This window comes from Cherax quadricarinatus, chromosome 20 (genome assembly GCF_038502225.1).
Source record: "Cherax quadricarinatus isolate ZL_2023a chromosome 20, ASM3850222v1, whole genome shotgun sequence".
NCBI lineage: Eukaryota > Metazoa > Arthropoda > Malacostraca > Decapoda > Parastacidae > Cherax > Cherax quadricarinatus.
Window position 1 is genome coordinate 28,864,852 of NC_091311.1, and position 19,906 is coordinate 28,884,757.

At 35.2% G+C, this 19,906-nt stretch overlaps 1 protein-coding gene across 1 annotated transcript in view; it reads right to left on the reverse strand.

Moving 5' to 3' along the window:
* LOC128700315 (zinc finger protein Noc) overlaps positions 1 to 19,906 on the reverse strand; it is a 35,664-nt gene that overhangs the window by 5,935 nt on the left and 9,823 nt on the right. Inside the window, exon 2 of the mRNA XM_053793419.2 lies at positions 1,043 to 1,612. Within this exon, the coding sequence (XP_053649394.1) occupies positions 1,043 to 1,612 (570 nt within the window). The remainder of the gene's footprint in view (positions 1 to 1,042; positions 1,613 to 19,906) is intronic.

Below are 19,906 nucleotides of genomic sequence, written 5' to 3' on the forward strand. Positions count from 1 at the left end.
AGAAGTAATGAGCAATGTATATATCCACTTGGCAAGACTAAGACTCATGTGGGCGCCTCTTACAGCTGCTGCCACTGTCTCGCAGCTTGTCGTGTTTAAAGTACGTATAAAGGAAAAATAGTTTCACCCCCCCCCCATTAAAGTGTACCTTGAAATGCCGAAGAAAAAGAGAATATCGCTAATAGCCTGTCGATTATTTGGGTGGTAGTGTACTGTCCTTACGCGGTGATACACGAACCATACGGGTTTAACGAATATTTTACTACTACTACTACTAACGATAATAATAATAATAATAATAATAATAATAATAATAATAATAATAATTTAGGTGAAGCATTTGTACCGTGAAGGAGGAACCTTTTTTTTTTAAGTGGCGAATTTTCTCTTTTTCCACCTTATCTATGACCAGCATATTTTCCCTAACATACAAAACATTACATTTACGGGAAGTGCTAAAACTGTAGGGGTCATACAGTGCCTAGGGAACAGGTGGCAAACTAGTTCGATTTATTGAAGCGGAGAACACGCCCAATTCTTCTGATGAAGATCCCTTCACCGGCACCAAAGACTCTCTCTTGTGGGGAAGAAAAACTCGAAGAAAATAAATTACTGCATGAGCGAGTCTATGACATAAAAAAATCATTAAATGAGCGCACATCACTCAGGAAATAAAATAAAAAATCCAAATACCGTGGCTGGAACATTTCACAACTATGCCATAAATCGAAAACGATGTGCGTGTGTGCTTAATGACGCACTAAAGAGGTGTGAGTCATTCTGGGTAAGGAGTGATAAGAAGATCAATTTTCTGTACGCCAAACACAGCCTGGTGTCTGACCAATCAGGTTATGTAGGGTAAACAATTATTGAAAATGAAAGCTGGAGGTTTCTGTCTCATACCTTGACCTGAAATCGGTTGTGGTTTTTCTCATTTTTTTCTTTCTCACTCGCAAGGTGATAGTGGTCAGGAGGTAACAAAAGATCCAGTTCTCATTAAAAAATGTGAGAGTTGTGAATGTTATAGGTGGTGCTTGCTTACCTTAGCTGTGAGTGCTGAGAGGCCAGCTGCGCCGAGGGGGTCAAGGCCCAAGGCTAGGTGAGGGTAGAGGCTGGGAGCCAGCTTGTACGCAGCCAGGGGATCCTTACTAAGGTCGCACAGGCCAGAGAATGTGTGAGATAATGAAGAAGTCTTTGGTGTGACTGGGGAGGAGACTCTTGGGGAGAGCGACGACGCTGATGATGTCGCCGGCTCCCGGGGACGTGACGATGATCGCCCACTTTCGCTACTTCTCGACGACGACCGTTCCGCGCTGGGTTGGCTTCCGGCGAGGGAGCGTGAACTGGGGGAAGTCCTTTTGGGACTCACTCGGTCATCATCTTCCTTCTTCTCGTAAGGCTTGAAAGATGATGTGGTGGTGGTGGTAGTGGTCTTAGTCTCGCCCGACGGCGAAACAGCAAGTGCGGTGCCTGGAGACTTTGTCCCTGGGGAGGATTTGCCTTTGCTACTGGTCTTCTCAACTGGAGGAATGGTACCTTTCTGCGACAGATCCGCGCCGATGGAGGAGCAAGTTTGTGCCAACAGTGCCAGGGGAGACTTCTTTGCATCCAGCTGTAAACAGAAACATTATAAGCTTATAGTTCGTGTGGTACCGATACAGAAAGATGTTCTAGGGAATCTTAAGAGCATAGGGAGCAGAAATTAGTGCTGAGTGTCTGTGACTTTCGTTCTACAGTCATAAAGAATATGAGATAATGTAACTTCAGAAATATATCTTTGATATTATTATATCCCTCTTCTCTGAATTCTGGTCTGCATATCCTATAGGTGCCTGGGAAAAAAAATGTGATCAGGACACTTTGTTTTTTGTTTTGTTTTGGAGTGACAAGTAGACAAATAGTGTATGAGGACATTTTTCGTTGGTCAGCTAACTATAGACCTGAAAATATAGGAAATCACTTTAAAAGGACTTCAAGAAACAAGAGTGTGTTTTCTGAAGTGAATTGGTTTCAGGGTTCACAAGAGTTTAAGGTATTACACGAAGGTGCATATGGAACCGGATCATTTCTTGTAACAATTCTGGGCAGCATAATGTGGATGGTAATGCGTCGATAATGTCCTGATCATAACTCCAGATTATCTCGAGTCCATTAAATCCTCGTAAAGACAGAGAGAGAGAGAGAGAGAGAGAGAGAGAGAGAGAGAGAGAGAGAGAGAGAGAGAGAGAGAGAGAGAGAGAGAGAGAGAGAGAGAGAGAGAGAGAGAGAGAGAGAGAGAGAGAGAGAGAGAGAGAGAGAGAGAGAGAGAGAGAGAGAGAGAGAGAGAGAGAGAGAGAGAGAGAGAGAGAGAGAGAGAGAGAGCAGAAGTTAAAGGAACTATTTCGAGATTTATTCACAAAGATTAGGACTACTATATAGACAGATATTTGACATAACAGATATTACACAGTATTACAGCATTCCATATGGCCAATATATAATAAGAGGATACAAGTTTTTTTTACAACAGAATATTAACTATATAAAGTACAAAGCTTGGCTGTTTCTCAGATAAAAAAAAATAGTTTATGCTTCATACATAATTGTGCTATTATTATTCTTGTCAAGTGAATATAAAGCAGTAGTCCCTGGACTCGGGATGGTTTACCAAATTATGGTCTTCATGGTACAGTAAACTACGTTTAAGAGAATTTTAGTACTAATGGCTCCTTTCTTTTTAAATTTACTGTTTGATCGGCATAGGTATATCTTTGTTAAATATATATATATATATATATATATATATATATATATATATATATATATATATATATATATATATATATATATATATATATATAACTTTTTGTGACCCATTAATGTTGAGTTTTTATTCTGATGGCACCAGCACCACCATAAGTCTGACTGGTCAGGCTATTGGCTATTAGTAGACGGAGGAAGGAGCCATTTCCATTCCCAGAGCTGAATGATCCACAGGCATTTGGTTCTTCATGAAATACTATACAATGACACTAACCTCTCCTCCGTTTCTCCATTATATTCCCCCACAAAGCCTCAAACATCGGCTTAATCCTTGCTTGGTTCTCACGTAATTTCCCTATAGCATCGATGAAGCATCTTTAAAGGTCTGCAAAATAAACTTTTAGCTGATCTTTTTAACACGTCAAGTGAATATATATATATATATATATATATATATATATATATATATATATATATATATATATATATATATATATATATATATATATATATATATATATATATATCCTGCCGAACAGGTAGAATTGGTCAATTAGCAAGAACTCGTTTAAAATTAAGTCCTACTCACCATTTACTTTTTAAAGTAACACTACAACCTACTCTCAGAATCCTGGAAAGCAGCAGCACAACTAAATAAATGACTTGATAAGATCTAGTTTACCACCAATAAATGTATATTTTAATATCCTATAACTTTTGCATTTTATTGCGTTGTAGAAAATGTTATCGTAATAAAACCTTAACAGGATTAATCGACTGTAACATGTGAACTACTTTGTAACACAGGTTCTAGCAGGAAAATGTCTGCCGAAGAAGCCGAACTGGCAAGTTTGGTCTATTCGGCAAGGGTGCTTTCTGCCGAATAAGCAGAATAAACGTTTGTTTTTGTCATAAATATGTATAAATCAAGGTGAAAATCGCGAAAAAAATATATAATTGATTTTAAGCAATATTAAATCAATTTAAAACTGACCTATATTTTATATATAGCATAATTTATCTAAAAACTCTCGCTAAGTTAGGTGAGGTTTCTAAGTTAGGTTTTATATCAATGTCAAGGAAAAAATATATCTATCAATATGTAAAAAAAGTTTTTGGAAAAGTCCAATTTTTAAGGGAGTCCTGCCTATTAGGCACGACACACACACGAGCGCGCGCGTGCATGCACACACACACACACACACACACACACACACACACACACACACACGTAGGAGCTTTTAATTTTCTCATCACCTTGAACCGTTGCATTATCGAGGTAAAGGTGGCAGGGCTCACGGAATACGTGTGTGAGGTGAGGTATGACTAGAACTTTACCCTCTTGAACTACGCAGCCACTGATCTACACGATATGTTCTGTCCAACTTGTATCAAACATTTTTTAACTAGTTTATTATTTTGAGTTTTCCGTAAAAAATATTTTTTAAAAGGTTATCACAGTAGAATTGCTATTTTCATTCAGTAAACATATAAATAATTGACTCACGAAATCGTAATGACACGATTGCAAACAAACCATACCACGGGCGGGGATAGAACCCGCGATCAGAGAGTCTCAAAACTCCAGACCGTCGCGTTAGCCACTGCAAATAATTATTCGGAGAAACTCCAAACCCATATGGGTCAAGAGGCATTTAGTGAACATTGAGTTGCTAATGCTGTTACTCTTGATAATGTGAATGAGCATCCTTTACTTATCTGCTGGTTTCTCTGTCCTCCAATGTCGTTAGGTTCACTTTCTTTAGTCGCTTCCTTGGTTCTACAACTTGGTTTGATGGATACCTCTGCACTATTTCCAGGGTCTTAATATGCTTCATCAGGTGTGGGTTCCATGTTGGTGCTCCATACTACAAAATGAGTCTTATATTGTATAAAGGGTCTGAAATGACTCTTTGCTGGTATTCGTGAAGGCTACTCTTAGATTTGCTAGACGAGTATTGGCTGTAGAGATTATATGTTTGCTGTGTGATTGGCAATAGTACCAGACACTATGCTCACCTCAAGGTATTTTTCTGAGTTTTGCAACCTCTGTCCCCAGACTCTATTCGTGTCCGGTCTTCTTGCACCATCCTTAGTCCTCATAGCTTTGCATTTGCTTGGGATGAGCGCAAGTAACTACTTATCTCATTATCTTCTCTATTACTTTATATAGTATGAATGTCAATAATACTGGTTTCTTGTTCAGCACCTCTTGTCCGTCTAATTTCTTAAATACTGGGACTACATTCGCTGTCTTCAAGATCTCTAGCAACTGTCCCTTATCCACTGACTTGGTGAAGAGTTTAATCAGTGGTTCAGACAGTGCTTCTGCTTCCTCTCCCAGAATTCAAGGTGACACCTTGTCAGCTCCAGTTGCCTTTGATATATCCTGCTGTATAGCCCTTGTGGCTTAGCGCTTCTTTTTGATAATAATAATAATAATTTGATATCTTTTTTTTCACTTCTTTCTATGTGGTGTGAATGGTGTCCACTGTTCAGTATTTGTTGATGTACCGTTTTACTTTCGCTGTCTGGTAATGCCTCCGTTACCACTGATAACACATCTTTTAACAGTTTCCCTAATACCTCGCACTTTTTTTGTGAGCTCCCCTTCTCATTTCTTCAATCAAAAAATTTGCTGCATTTAATTTCTTTTGATGTGGTTGGAAGAATATGTGAGCCAGCAGGCTGTCAACAGCAACAGCCAGGCAAGCAGCAGACGACCCTGGCCAAAGGCTGGGCAGCATGAGTACGAAAACTCTCGAAACCGGCTTCGTATTATAGACCAATTAGCCTAACCTCCAATGTGAGGAAATTGATGGAATCGATAACTGATGAGGCTATTGGAATCCACCTTGAAAGACCATAAACTGATCAATGAATCTCAGCACGGTTTTACAAAGGGGCGTTCCTGCCTTACGAATTTACTTATGTTTTTTATTATGGTATTTGAGGTAGATCATGATAATGAATATTATATTATGTAAACAGATTTCAGCAAGGTTTCTGACAGAGTTCCGTATTGGAGAGTGTTAAGGAAAGTAGAGGAACACGGAACAGAATTTTTTCCTGGATAGATGAGTGGGTGACAGATAGGCCCGAGAGTGTTTGTATAAATGGGAAGAAAGCAGTGTTCTACAGGGGTCAGTGATGGGTCATTTGTTGTTCAAAATATACATAAATGACATAGATAAGGAAATAAATAGCTACATAAGCAAGTCTGCCAATAACACCAAATTAGGTCATAGGATTAATTTTGACAAGGATACTAGAGTATTACAGGAAGCTCTGAATAGCCTAATGCAGTGGTCGTAGAAGTGGTAGATACAGTTTAATATAGACAAATGCAAAATCCTAAGCCTTGGAAAAGGAAGTAACCAAGTAGATTTTACTAACTCTGAATGAGAAAAAAAAATAGCTCTGGTTAGCAGTAATCTAAAACCAAGATAACACTGCGTAAGTGTTTTGCAATAAAGCGAATAGAATTCTTGGCTTCATGTCAAGAAATATAAATGACAGAGCCTTCAACTCGATACATCGTTGGTGGGGCCTCATTTAGAATCTATGCAGTTCTGGTCACCGTACTGCAGAATGAACATTAATGCGTACAGAGAAGGATGGCAAAGTTCTTGAAGGTAGGTACAAAAATAGGCTGAGTACACTGAATCTGAACTACCTAGAAAGGCGAAGAATTAGGGAGGATATGATTGATATGTATAAATGGAAAACAGGAGTAAATAAAGGGGATGTAAATAACCTGCTAAAAATATCCCACCATGACAGGACTCGCAGCAATGGGTTCAAGATGTAATATTTTAGATTTAGGCCAGTAGGCCTATAGCAGTGCTCCTTCCTTCTTAAGTGGATGTGACTTGGACTTGCCTAGCATGAACCAGTAGGCCTGCTGCAGTGCTCCTCTCTTATGTTCTTATATTCTGGTTATTACACCCAGGAAGCTCGATGTTAATGCCCTGGTATTCAAACTCAACAACACGGAATCAAATTTCATGAAGGAAGATGATCAACTTTTCCTGTATGTCCCACTTCGCAGATCCGGACGTAAGTTTACTTTCGATATTTATTGGAAATCTGCAAACACGATCTGTAACACTTACATCACGATTCCAGAACCAAAAGCAGTGTCATCAGCTTTTTCCAGAGGGATTATAGGAATTTTACGAACCGAGTTTCTCGACGAACGTTCCCATATTTGTCGTCAGTTTATCCTGTTTCATTTGCCTTCCCATTTAATTGATTGCAGAGCCATGAGCATCATTAACACAGAGAGGATAACTCACCGGAAACATCGTGCTTCTGTGTGACAAAGTTGCAAGCAGCACGTAATAATATTGGTAGAATTACCTACAATATATTAGGTAAAAGGACAAAAGTGCAACTAATGACATTTTATATTGTGACAACGTTTGGCTCTCCAGGAGCTTTGTCAAGTTGTTACAAACAATACAGGGACACAGGAGTAATATATACAATATATATAAATATATATATATATACACATATATATAAATATATATACACATATATATAAATATATATATATATATATACATATATATAAATATATATTATATATACATATATATAAATATATATTATATATACATATATATATAAATATATATATATTTATATTTATATATAAATATATATATATATATATATATATATATATATATATATATATATATATATATATATATATATATATATAATATATATATATATATATATATATATATATATATACAATATATATATTATATATATATATATATATATATATACAATATATATTATATATATATATATATATATATATATAAATATTATATATTATATATAATATATATATTATAGATATATATATATATATATATATATATATATATATATATATATATATATATATATATATATATATATATATATATATATATATATATATATATATATATATATATATATATATATATATATATATATATATATATTATATATATATAATATATATATATTACATATATATATATATATATATATATATAATATATATAACATACATATATATATATATATATATATATATATATATATATATATATATATATATATATATATATATATATATATATATATATATATATATATATATATATATATATATATATATAGGTACAGAGAGAGCAACAGAGATGTTGCTCTCTCTCTGAGAGTAAAGTGAATGTAGATACTAGTTCTTCAGCTACCATCAAGGACCTTATGAGCAAAAAATTTACAAACTCACAGACTTCAATGCACGTGTTTATGTCATTGTGTGTAGTGTATATGACAAAGTTAATGTAGGTAAAACGTCGAAAGATCATGAACGTTTTGAAGAGCATATGTATGCATGTAGTGAGGATAACCTTAACAATGCCTTCATTATAAACAGATTCCCTTGGACACTTCAAGAAGTGGGACAAAATTAGACTACTTATTAAAGAAAATTATTTACAAAGGTAAAAAGTGTATGAAATATACGTTGATTGCCACGTCCAGTACAGATGTCAGGAACACTGTCAGTTTTAGTTTACCCAGGATCTTGGCTAAATTAATATAACCCTGCCAAAAAAATGGAAATCGTGTGACCTGGATGTCTTACAAATCACTCCAGACTTTGACCATCTATTTGTGTTGAATGTGACCTTCTCCCACCTACAGTATATATACTGTTTACCTTGTCCCACCTACAGTATATATACTGTTTACCTTGTCCCACCTACAGTATATATACTGTTTACCTTGTCCCACCTACAGTATATATACTGTTTACCTTGTCCCACCTACAGTATATATACTGTTTACCTTGTCTCACCTACAGTATATATACTGTTTACCTTGTCCCACCTACAGTATATATACTGTTTACCTTGTCCCGCCTACAGTATATATACTGTTTACCTTGTCCCACCTACAGTATATATACTGTTTACCTTGTCCCACCTACAGTATATATACTGTTTACCTTGTCCCACCTACAGTATATATACTGTTTACCTTGTCCCACCTACAGTATATACACTGTTTACTTTGTCTCACCTACAGCATATATAATGTTTACCTTGTCCCACCTACAGTATATATACTGTTTACCTTGTCCCACCTACAGTATATATACTGTTTACCTTGTCCCACCTACAGTATATATACTGTTTACTTGTTACAGTATATATACTGTTTACCTTGTCAGTATATCTACTGTTTACCTTGTCCCACCTACAGTATATATACTGTTTACCTTGTCCCACCTACAGTATATATACTGTTTACCTTGTCCTACCTACAGTATATATACTGTTTACCTTGTCCCACTTACAGTATACTGTTTACCTTGTCCCACCTACAGTATATATACTGTTTACCTTGTCCCACCTACAGTATATATACTGTTTACCTTGTCCCACCTACAATATATATACTGTTTACCTTGTCTCACCTACAGTATATATACTGTTTACCTTGTCTCACCTACAGTATATATACTGTTTACCTTGTCTCACCTACAATATATATACTGTTTACCTTGTCTCACCTACAGTATATATACTGTTTACCTTGTCTCCCCTACAGTATATATACTGTTTACAGTATATATACTGTTTACCTTGTCCCACCTACAGCATATATACTGTTTACCTTGTCCCACCTACAGTATATATACTGTTTACCTTGTCCCACCTACAGTATATATACTGTTTACCTTGTCTCACCTACAGTATATATACTGTTTACCTTGTCTCACCTACAGTATATATACTGTTTACCTTGTCTCACCTACAGTATATATACTGTTTACCTTGTCTCACCTACAGTATATATACTGTTTACCTTGTCCCACCTACAGTATATATACTGTTTACCTTGTCCCACCTACAGTATATATACTGTTTACCTTGTCCCACCTAGAGTATATATACTGTTTTTGTCTCACCTACAGTATATATACTGTTTACCTTGTCCCACCTATAGTATATATACTGTTTACCTTGTCCCACCTACAGTATATATACTGTTTACCTTGTCCCACCTACAGTATATATACTGTTTACCTTGTCTCACCAATAGTATATATACTGTTTACCTTGTCCCCCCTACAGTATATATACTGTTTACCTTGTACCTAGAGTGTTTTCCTTGTCTCACCTACAGTATATATACTGTTTACCTTGTCCCACCTATAGTATATATACTGTTTACCTTGTCCCCCCTACAGTATATATACTGTTTACCTTGTCCCACCTAGAGTATATATACTGTTTACCTTGTCTCACCTACAGTATATATACTGTTTACCTTGTCTCACCAATAGTATATATACTGTTTACCTTGTCCCCCCTACAGTATATATACTGTTTACCTTGTCCCACCTACAGTATATATACTGTTTACCTTGTCCCACCTACAGTATATATACTGTTTACCTTGTCTCATCTACAGTATATATACTGTTTACCTTGTCCCACCTATAGTATATATACTGTTTACCTTGTCCCACCTACAGTATATATACTGTTTACCTTGTCCCACCTACAGTATATATACTGTTTACCTTGTCCCACCTACAGTATATATACTATTTACCTTGTCCCACTTACAGTATATATACTGTTTACCTTGTCCCACTTACAGTATATATACTGTTTACCTTGTCTCACTTACAGTATATATACTGTTTACCTTGTCCCACTTACAGTATATATACTGTTTATGTTTATCTCTGCAATGAACTGACAAAGTTCCAAACGAGCGAAACGTTTCCACAGTGCTGCACTTAGGTCTTATTTAAATACTTCTAAAGCTGTCTCCATTAGATATTTCAATTCATCCCTATGATATATACATACATATATATATGTGTGTGTGTGTGTGTGTGTGTGTGTGTGTGTGTGTGTGTGTGTGTGTGTGTGTGTGTGTGTGTGTGTGTGTGTGTGTGTGTGTGTGTCTGTCTGTCTGTCTTGCCGAACAGGTAAAACTTACGATTTTGCCTTAAATAGCAACACTCTTGTTGCCGAATAAGACAAGTGAAAATTTGTGTATGCAATAATTTCGCAAAAATCATTCTGAACCTAACGAAATATATATATATATATATATATATATATATATATATATATAAATATATATATATATATATATATATATATATATATATATATATATGTATATTCCATTGTGTTTGTTTATTATTAAATTATTGTAAACTTATATAAAATATATTTAGTTGGATTAGGCTAAATTAAATTGCGCTTGTTATAATAAGGTTGGGTAAGTTTTCTAAAGTTATTTTAGTACAAAATTATTAATTTTTACATTAATATAAATTAAATAAAATATATCTTTAAATGTATAAGAGAAAATTTTAGGACTTAATTTTAAATGAGTTGGTGTACACACACACACACACACACACACACACACACACACACACACACACACACACTTATATGATCAGTCTATGAAGGCAGATGGTACAGCATACCGATACGATGGAAAAAAACTGTAGCATGTGTTTTTTTTTTTTAATATTTTGCCCAAACAGTGTGCTTTATCAAATCAAGAGAGATCTATCCTGGGAGAGAGGGGTTGAGCCTATATAGGAGGAAGCGTAGTGACGAGGAAATCAGGTGAGATGTGTTGAAGCTATTTGGGCTGCTTGAAAATAGACTAGATAAATATATATGGCCGAGAATCATTGAATCTGAAAAGAACGTGCCTAGCATGGGACAGTAGGCCTGTTGCAGTGTTCCTCTATTCTATAACCTCCGCACACGCATTTCTGAACACCAGTGTACCAGCAGAACAGTTGACTTGAAGAACGCCTGCGTCCTATACCGAAATTCCCAGAGCCACTTATTATCAAGGATGCGTGATCTATTGTCAGGAAGACACTCCAGAGATGCAGGAACATAGAATCATCACTCCTCAGCATATCCATCAATTTCATCCAGAACAACAGCATCTACAATATAGCTGAGCCTCTTGCCAGGAAACTTCTTGATTGGTATCCAACATAGAAACAGAACAATATAGATAAACAATGAAGTACGGCTATTGGCCCATGATAGACCGGTTCTTTTCCATTTTTTGCCCAACCTGTTTTTAAGCATCTCAGTGAAAACTTCAGCATGTATGACAGGACTTCAGCTATGTTCCCTATATATAGAATTATTTTGTCTCTCCTGGTAGATCTGTTTGTCACTTGATCAAGTCTACTGTGTGGGTTAATATTAGTCAATAAAAGTTTGCATCATAGTGCATCTAAGTCTGTTTTTTCTGATCAACCTATCTTGTTCTGTCTTCTTAAAATCACCATTACGTCTCATTAAACCGTTTTCCACCCTCAACAATACGTTTCATACGGTACAAACGTTAGTTTCATAACGTTTCATAACGTCATGCCATCATCTGAGATTTTTATTCTTTATTTGTTACATAATATTCACACCGCACACTGATCTCATATATATATATATATATATATATATATATATATATATATATATATATATATATATATATATATATATATATATATATATATATCTGCACAACATGCAGCCTCTTTAGTGCAACAGGAAGACGATGCTTCACACCCACAAGTGAAATTTTGCTTCTATCCATAACTGTTACTTCAAAAGAGTCGTCGATTTAACTGCCTTTCTCTTCTCTATGATTCTCTCGGTCACCGATAAATCTACTACCACATATTTAAATACTCCTCCATACTCTTTCTTTCCAATCTAATTCATAACACAGGTTTACAAACTTTGAATAATTTTGCTCTTCGGATAAAAAAAAAAAAGAAGGTATTTCACATTATTGTTATTGAGGTGCTGAACGTATGTGACTATGTTAGGTAAAAGGACATAATTGCAAGTAATGTGACATTTTACTGTGGCAACGTTTTTCTTTCCAGGAGTTTTGTTAAACCGGTAACGGTTTAAAAAAACCGTTAAAGGCTTTTACCTAACATATTGTGGGTAATTCTACCAACAATATTATGAATGTGACCGTAATAACAATCGATAGGCCAAAGGAAATTGTATATATCGTTTAAACAATTATTCATTGTGGCTATAGGAAAATGTATATATAGTTTAAACAATTACTCATTGTTAATTTGAATCAGAAGCCTTTCCCTTGTACAGTTTTAGTTTCCTCCGTTCCCAGGTTAAAGATAACAACCACCAGCCTAAGTCCATATCTTTATAATTAGATCCAATTTGCAATTTTATTAATTTCCGAATTCAGCGACCCCAAATTAGTAAAGAATGAATTGTTTCATTTCCGATTTTTTTTTTTTTTTTTGCAGCAGATCAATGCAGTCTTTCACTGCCTAGAATTCTCCTTACTCTCATCATATTGCTTCGTTTACGGCGTTTCCTTTCATTTCTTTTTACACACCCTCCTTAACTTCCAATAACATCTGAACATTTTCCCCTCCCACTATCAATCTCCAGTGGAACTATGTCATCAGCACAGAGCAACTGTGACAACTTAAACTTCGTACCACTGTACATTCATTTCTTTTCTAGTTCACAACCTTCCTTTATAGTCTACCATTCCCATCTTTCACATCAGCATCTGGAGATGCGGAAGGCAACTCTGACATTACACATTCCTGTCTAAGGCCCGTTTTTTAATGAAAAATATTTCTTTTTATCCTATATACCTAAACCCGACTCTCACTCCCCAAATAAATACTTTATATATTTTAACAATTTGGCATCTGATCTGAACATGTTTATCACCAGCCGCATCGATTCCTTATCTACCCTACTACCTCTGATGAGTTTCGAGAGGCTTTCTACTCCCGGTTCCCGGCCATGGCCAGACTCGTCTGGTAGTAGCCTGGTCAGCGAGGCTGTTGCTCCTGGAGGCCCGCTACCCCACATATCCATCATAGCCTGGTTGATCTGACACCTGGTGAAGATACCTGTCCGGCTTCCTCTTTAAGACTTGTTCCAGAAGTGTTTCTGATATCTTCTGGTAAAATGCTGAATAATCTGGGACCACGGATGTTGATACAGTGTTCCCTTATTGTGATCACTGCACCCCTGCTTTTCACTGCATTTTTGCACATCCCCTCAATACCTCTCGCTCCAGTATGTTACGGCAGTGTGTATATTTGGGACCAGGCCCTCGAGTACTTTCCAGGTATATATTATCATGTATCTCTGCTCATTATTCCCATTCATAAATACAACAAACTTCTCTTTACTCTGATCTAAGTATAGCTGGTATAGACATTAACACAAAGCTGATCAATATCACGTCTTCCCTTCTTCAATGCAAATTGTTTTTTGACAATACTACATTTGAACTTTCAATTTTTCTTTGATGATTTTATCAAACCTTTAATCCAGTATACTAAGTGGAAAAATATCCAAATAATTCTCACACTCTCGGGGCCCCATTTCTCATTTTCGCAAAGCTTAAATGCACACCAAGTCTTTCACAGCTAAGTTCCCATCTGCTTTCACAGTATTTGAAATCCTAATCCCATTCATCCCGGATGTTTTACCCCCCCCCCCTCTTAACCTGTTCATTGCTTCACCAGTTTCCTTCATACTCACCTATGGCTCTTCTCTCTTCTAACAAATCCCACTATTTCTAGCCTCTTGCGTGAAATATATTATCTACTTTTCATCACCCTTGTTCACCAACAATATATACGCCATCTCTCCAATATCTGAACCTCCCCTTCTAACATCCCACCTTTCATTCTTAGCTGCTAAGTTCATTTGCTCCCCAGGTTCTCTCTCTCTCGCTCTCTCTCTCTCTCTCTCACACACACAAAAAAAAAAAATCTATTCCAGCAAAGTATGGGATACTGAACCATTCTCTCATTTGTTATATTTTCGCACTACGACTTCAATTCACATTTTCTTATACTTCACGTTCATTATTTTTACGTTGTACAACCTTACACATAATTTTTTCTCATCTTCTTTTAAATAATTCAACCAATCATTCCTCTTCTCGTCTTCACCTTCTCTTCTATAACCAGAATCTTGTGCTGCATACAATAGCAGTAACTTCTTAGTCACAACGTACCTTACTGCTTTATCTCACTTTAGCCAACTGATCTCCCAACAGTTGCTCGTACCTCTCATTATCTCTTCTTATAATTTAAATATATATATATATATATATATATATATATATATATATATATATATATATATATATATATATGCAAAACAACCACTGTGAAACAGTAGTGAAATTCAAAGCGCTTTCGTGACTACTCAAACTGTCAAGGAACTATGAAAGTAATACATCAAAGGATGGCAATTAAAGGGCTTAGACCACACCTCACAGTCAATTCCCACAACAAAGAAACACCTGACGCGGGACAATACCGGACTCATAAGAAAAGAGGAACACTGCAGTAGGTCCGCTTGTCCAACTAGACCTCACGACATCCCACTAACAAAATATTCTACCCAAGAAATAAGGTTTATTATTTGTCCAATGTATTATTAAACTCTAACCAAATTTTATTAATTATAAATGAATCTAATTTATATAAACCTAAGGAAATATTCATATTTTCAAAACTGTTTTTTTATGAAACAAGATTCAATTATATTTCTGTCAACCATGAACTTGCTTGATACAACTTTCTCAACTTTTTGAAAATCAATTGGATGGGTAAAGTCTCTCACATGACTAAATAGAGCATTGGAATCTTGTCCAGTTCTAATGCTATATTTATGTTGTTTTAATCTAAGTTCGAGACTTTTACCAGTTTGACCGTAATAAACTTTATCGCAAATTTTACAAGGAATCTTATAGACACATCCGTCAGTATTTTGGGGGGAATTCTTTATCAAAAGTTTTTTTTACTGTATCGAGATTTTTAAATACAACTTTAATATTAAAAGTCTTAAGAAGAGAAGGCATATCAACCAAGTTTTCATGGTAAGGGAGAACCAACATATTTTTAGTTGAATAAGGTTGGTTGTCCCTTTTTGGGTTGTAAAAAGTATTACTAGCAATTTTAAATGATTTATCAATTACATTTCTCGGGTATTTCAGATCAATGGCTATTTCATAAATTTTGGATATTTCTTCATCTATGAACTCTGGACTACAAATACGTAAAGCTCTCAAAAACATTGATGAGAAAACAGACAGTTTAGCTTTATCTTGATGGGAAGAATAATAGTGGACATAGGAACAGTTATTTGTAGGTTTTCTGTAAATTTTAAATTTTAATTCATTATTACTCTTAATAATTAAAACATCTAGAAAAGGCAATGAGTTATTTTCCTCAAACTCAACAGTAAAGTTTACAGAATGGGCTAAGCTATTTAATTTGCCAAGGAAATGGTGTATATCTACATTCTTGGGCATATGACAAAATATCATCAACATATCTGAACCATTTTGCTCTATTAGGGAGGATTGTGTTAAGCAATTTTGTTTAAAAAAAATCCATGTATAGATTACTAAGAACAGGTGAAAGAGGATTTCCCATTGCCATACCAAATTTCTGAGTGTAAAACTTATCATTAAATACAAATTTTGCATCAACAATGCAAAGTTTAATAAGTTTAATGATGATAGGAACTGGCAGTGGTAAATAATAATAACGAGTTCTTCAGATAAGGAACTTAATAAATCATCAACAGGAACTTTCGTAAACAAGGAAGTAACATCAAAACTAACCATGTTAAAATCATTTAAGTCAGTCAAGGAGCTTAATTTATCAACTAAATCTAAGTTGTTTTTAACATTAAAGTTAGAAATTTTACCAACAATAGGGCTCAAAATGTCAACAAGCCATTCGGATAATTTATACGAAACTGATCCTATGGAGCTAATAATTGGTCTGATTGGATTACCTGGTTTGTGTGTTTTTATTAGTCCATATATGTTTCTATATATATATATATATATATATATATATATATATATATATATATATATATATATATATATATATATATCTCGTGCCGAATAGGCAGAACTTGCGATCTTGGCTTAAATAGCAACGCTCATCTTGCCATATAGGACAAGCGAAAATTTGTGTATGCAATAATTTCGCCAAAATCATTCTGAACCTGACGAAAAAAATATATTTCCCTGTGTTTGCTTAGGATTAAATTATTGTAAACAAATCTAAAATATATTTAGTTGGGTTAGGCTAAAATAAATTATTCTTGTTACAATAAGGTTAGGTAAGTTTTCTAGGATTCTTTTGGTGCAAAACTAAAAATTTTTACATTAACATTAATGAAAAAAATGTATCTTTAAACGTATAAGAGAAAATTTTAGAAAGGACTTAATTTTAAACGAGTTCTTGCTAATTGACCAGTTTTACATATTCGACACGATATATATATATATATATATATATATATATATATATATATATATATATATATATAAAATGCCTACCATTATACGTTTTTTCTGCAAAACCTAAAAGTAAAAAACTGCTCTCATTGGAAACTTCAACAAGCCTTGCACACATATTTATCACATTCTTATATTGTAATATTTATTAACGTGTACCTCTTCCTAAACACAGCGCAATTAAAGGTATCAATTTTCATTCTCCCTGGTACTCCACTTTCCTCTTCTTGACAAGTTATGCTTTCACTAAAACTCTTCCTAATTTTGAATGACCTATTTTTAATTTCAATGAGAAGCAGACCATTAACTGAAAACAAGCTTCTGTCAGTGCTGAAATTATCCCAACCTTTCATACTACGCCTCTACAGCAACCTTTCATACTACGCCTCTACAGCAACCTTTCATACTACGCCTCTACAGCAACGTTTCATACTACGCCTCTACAACAACCTTTCTCACTTTAGTATTAGTGATTCCACAAACTTTTATCCTCCCACTTCATTAAAGTTTCCCCCCAGAAAAAAAATCCACTTAAAAGCTTCCAGAAGGTACTTCCTCTACACTCCTCTGATTGCTAGACAACTGAACATTTATTACTACCCATTTCTCGCATACCATTTTTACTCTAAATTCCCTAAGTCTTTAATTTAAACATTTGCCTATTTTGTTCTCTCAACAACAACAACTGTTCATTTATTATGACTGCTGCTTCTTATTTAGGACCCATTCACCTGCACTGGACCAGCCAGCTGATGTTAAACCTCACCTTTATCTATACTGTCAGCTATATAATCCAGATATTGATAGGTAAACGGGCACAGATGCAACTTAATAAGACATTTTTTATGGTAATGTGAGGTTAGGCCCACTAGGGGCTTTGTCAAGTCAATATTGACTTAGCAAAGTACCTGTTGGGCGACATGTTGCCTTAATGAATTTCTCATTTTGGGTTTATTTATCTACAGGCGGCATTACTACCAATAATTACACAAGTCATGGTCTGACTTGAAAAACTCTATGTCAAATAAAATGTTATATATATTCTGAATATGTGTACATATATGCAAAACAACCACGGAAGGGGGGAGGGGGTTCAATGATACCTCTAAGCCTATCGTGTTGCAATCAACACGTCAGGAACTTGCAGTGTTGCAGAAAAGAGGAGGAAGTCCAAGTTCAAATCTGTTTTTGTCACATATATATATATATATATATATATATATATATATATATATATATATATATATATATATATATATATATATATATATAAACACACGCACACATTTATATTTATATATATGCAACAATCGTAAGCAACATGATCAAACTAATGCAAAGAAAGCCACTAAAGGATGAAAAAAAAACTAGGGCTTTCGCAATGTCACCAACACTGTCAAGAACTATACAGTGCTGAAACAGGTAGATGGGGTGGAAACTTCTCAAAGCTAGGAAGATGGTATAGCCAGTGCCATGGCCATGTCTAAAGATTGTCATGGCGCTGGCTACACCACGTTCTTACCTCTGACAATTTTCGACTATCTACCTATTACAAACCTTGCAATATTGTATAGTATCTGACTGTGTGAAAGCCTAAGAGCTACTTTTTTCTCTAACCCTACTTGCTTGTTGTGTGTGTGACATATCTTCCTGGAGGGTATTCCAAGGATCAACGCCCCCACGGCCCGGTCCACGACCAGGCCTCCCCGTGGATCAGGGCCTAATCAACTAGGCTGTTACCTCTGGCTGCATGCAGTCCAATGTATGAACCACAGCCCGGCTGATCCGGCACTGACTAAGTATCTGTCCATCTCCCTCTTGAAGGCAGCCAGGGATCTATTGGAAATTTCCCTTATGCCTGGTGGAAGGCTGTTAAACAGTCTTGGGGCCCACTTATTGTGTTTTCTCTTAGTGTACTAATGTTGCCCCTGCTTTCCATTGTGGGTATTGTTGCACTGCCTGCTGCATATATATATATATTATATATATATATATATATATTATATATATATATATATATATATATTATATATATAAATGTGCGTGGATGTAGTGCGGATGACAAGAAACAGATGATTGCTGATGTTATGAATGAAAAGAAGTTGGATGTCCTGGCCCTAAGCGAAACAAAGCTGAAGGGGGTAGGAGAGTTTCAGTGGGGGGAAATAAATGGGATTAAATCTGGAGTATCTGAGAGAGTTAGAGCAAAGGAAGGGGTAGCAGTAATGTTAAATGATCAGTTATGGAAGGAGAAAAGAGAATATGAATGTGTAAATTCAAGAATTATGTGGATTAAAGTAAAGGTTGGATGCGAGAAGTGGGTCATAATAAGCGTGTATGCACCTGGAGAAGAGAGGAATGCAGAGGAGAGAGAGAGATTTTGGGAGATGTTAAGTGAATGTATAGGAGCCTTTGAACCAAGTGAGAGAGTAATTGTGGTAGGGGACTTGAATGCTAAAGTAGGAGAAACTTTTAGAGAGGGTGTGGTAGGTAAGTTTGGGGTGCCAGGTGTAAATGATAATGGGAGCCCTTTGATTGAACTTTGTATAGAAAGGGGTTTAGTTATAGGTAATACATATTTTAAGAAAAAGAGGATAAATAAGTATACACGATATGATGTAGGGCGAAATGACAGTAGTTTGTTGGATTATGTATTGGTAGATAAAAGACTGTTGAGTAGACTTCAGGATGTACATGTTTATAGAGGGGCCACAGATATATCAGATCACTTTCTAGT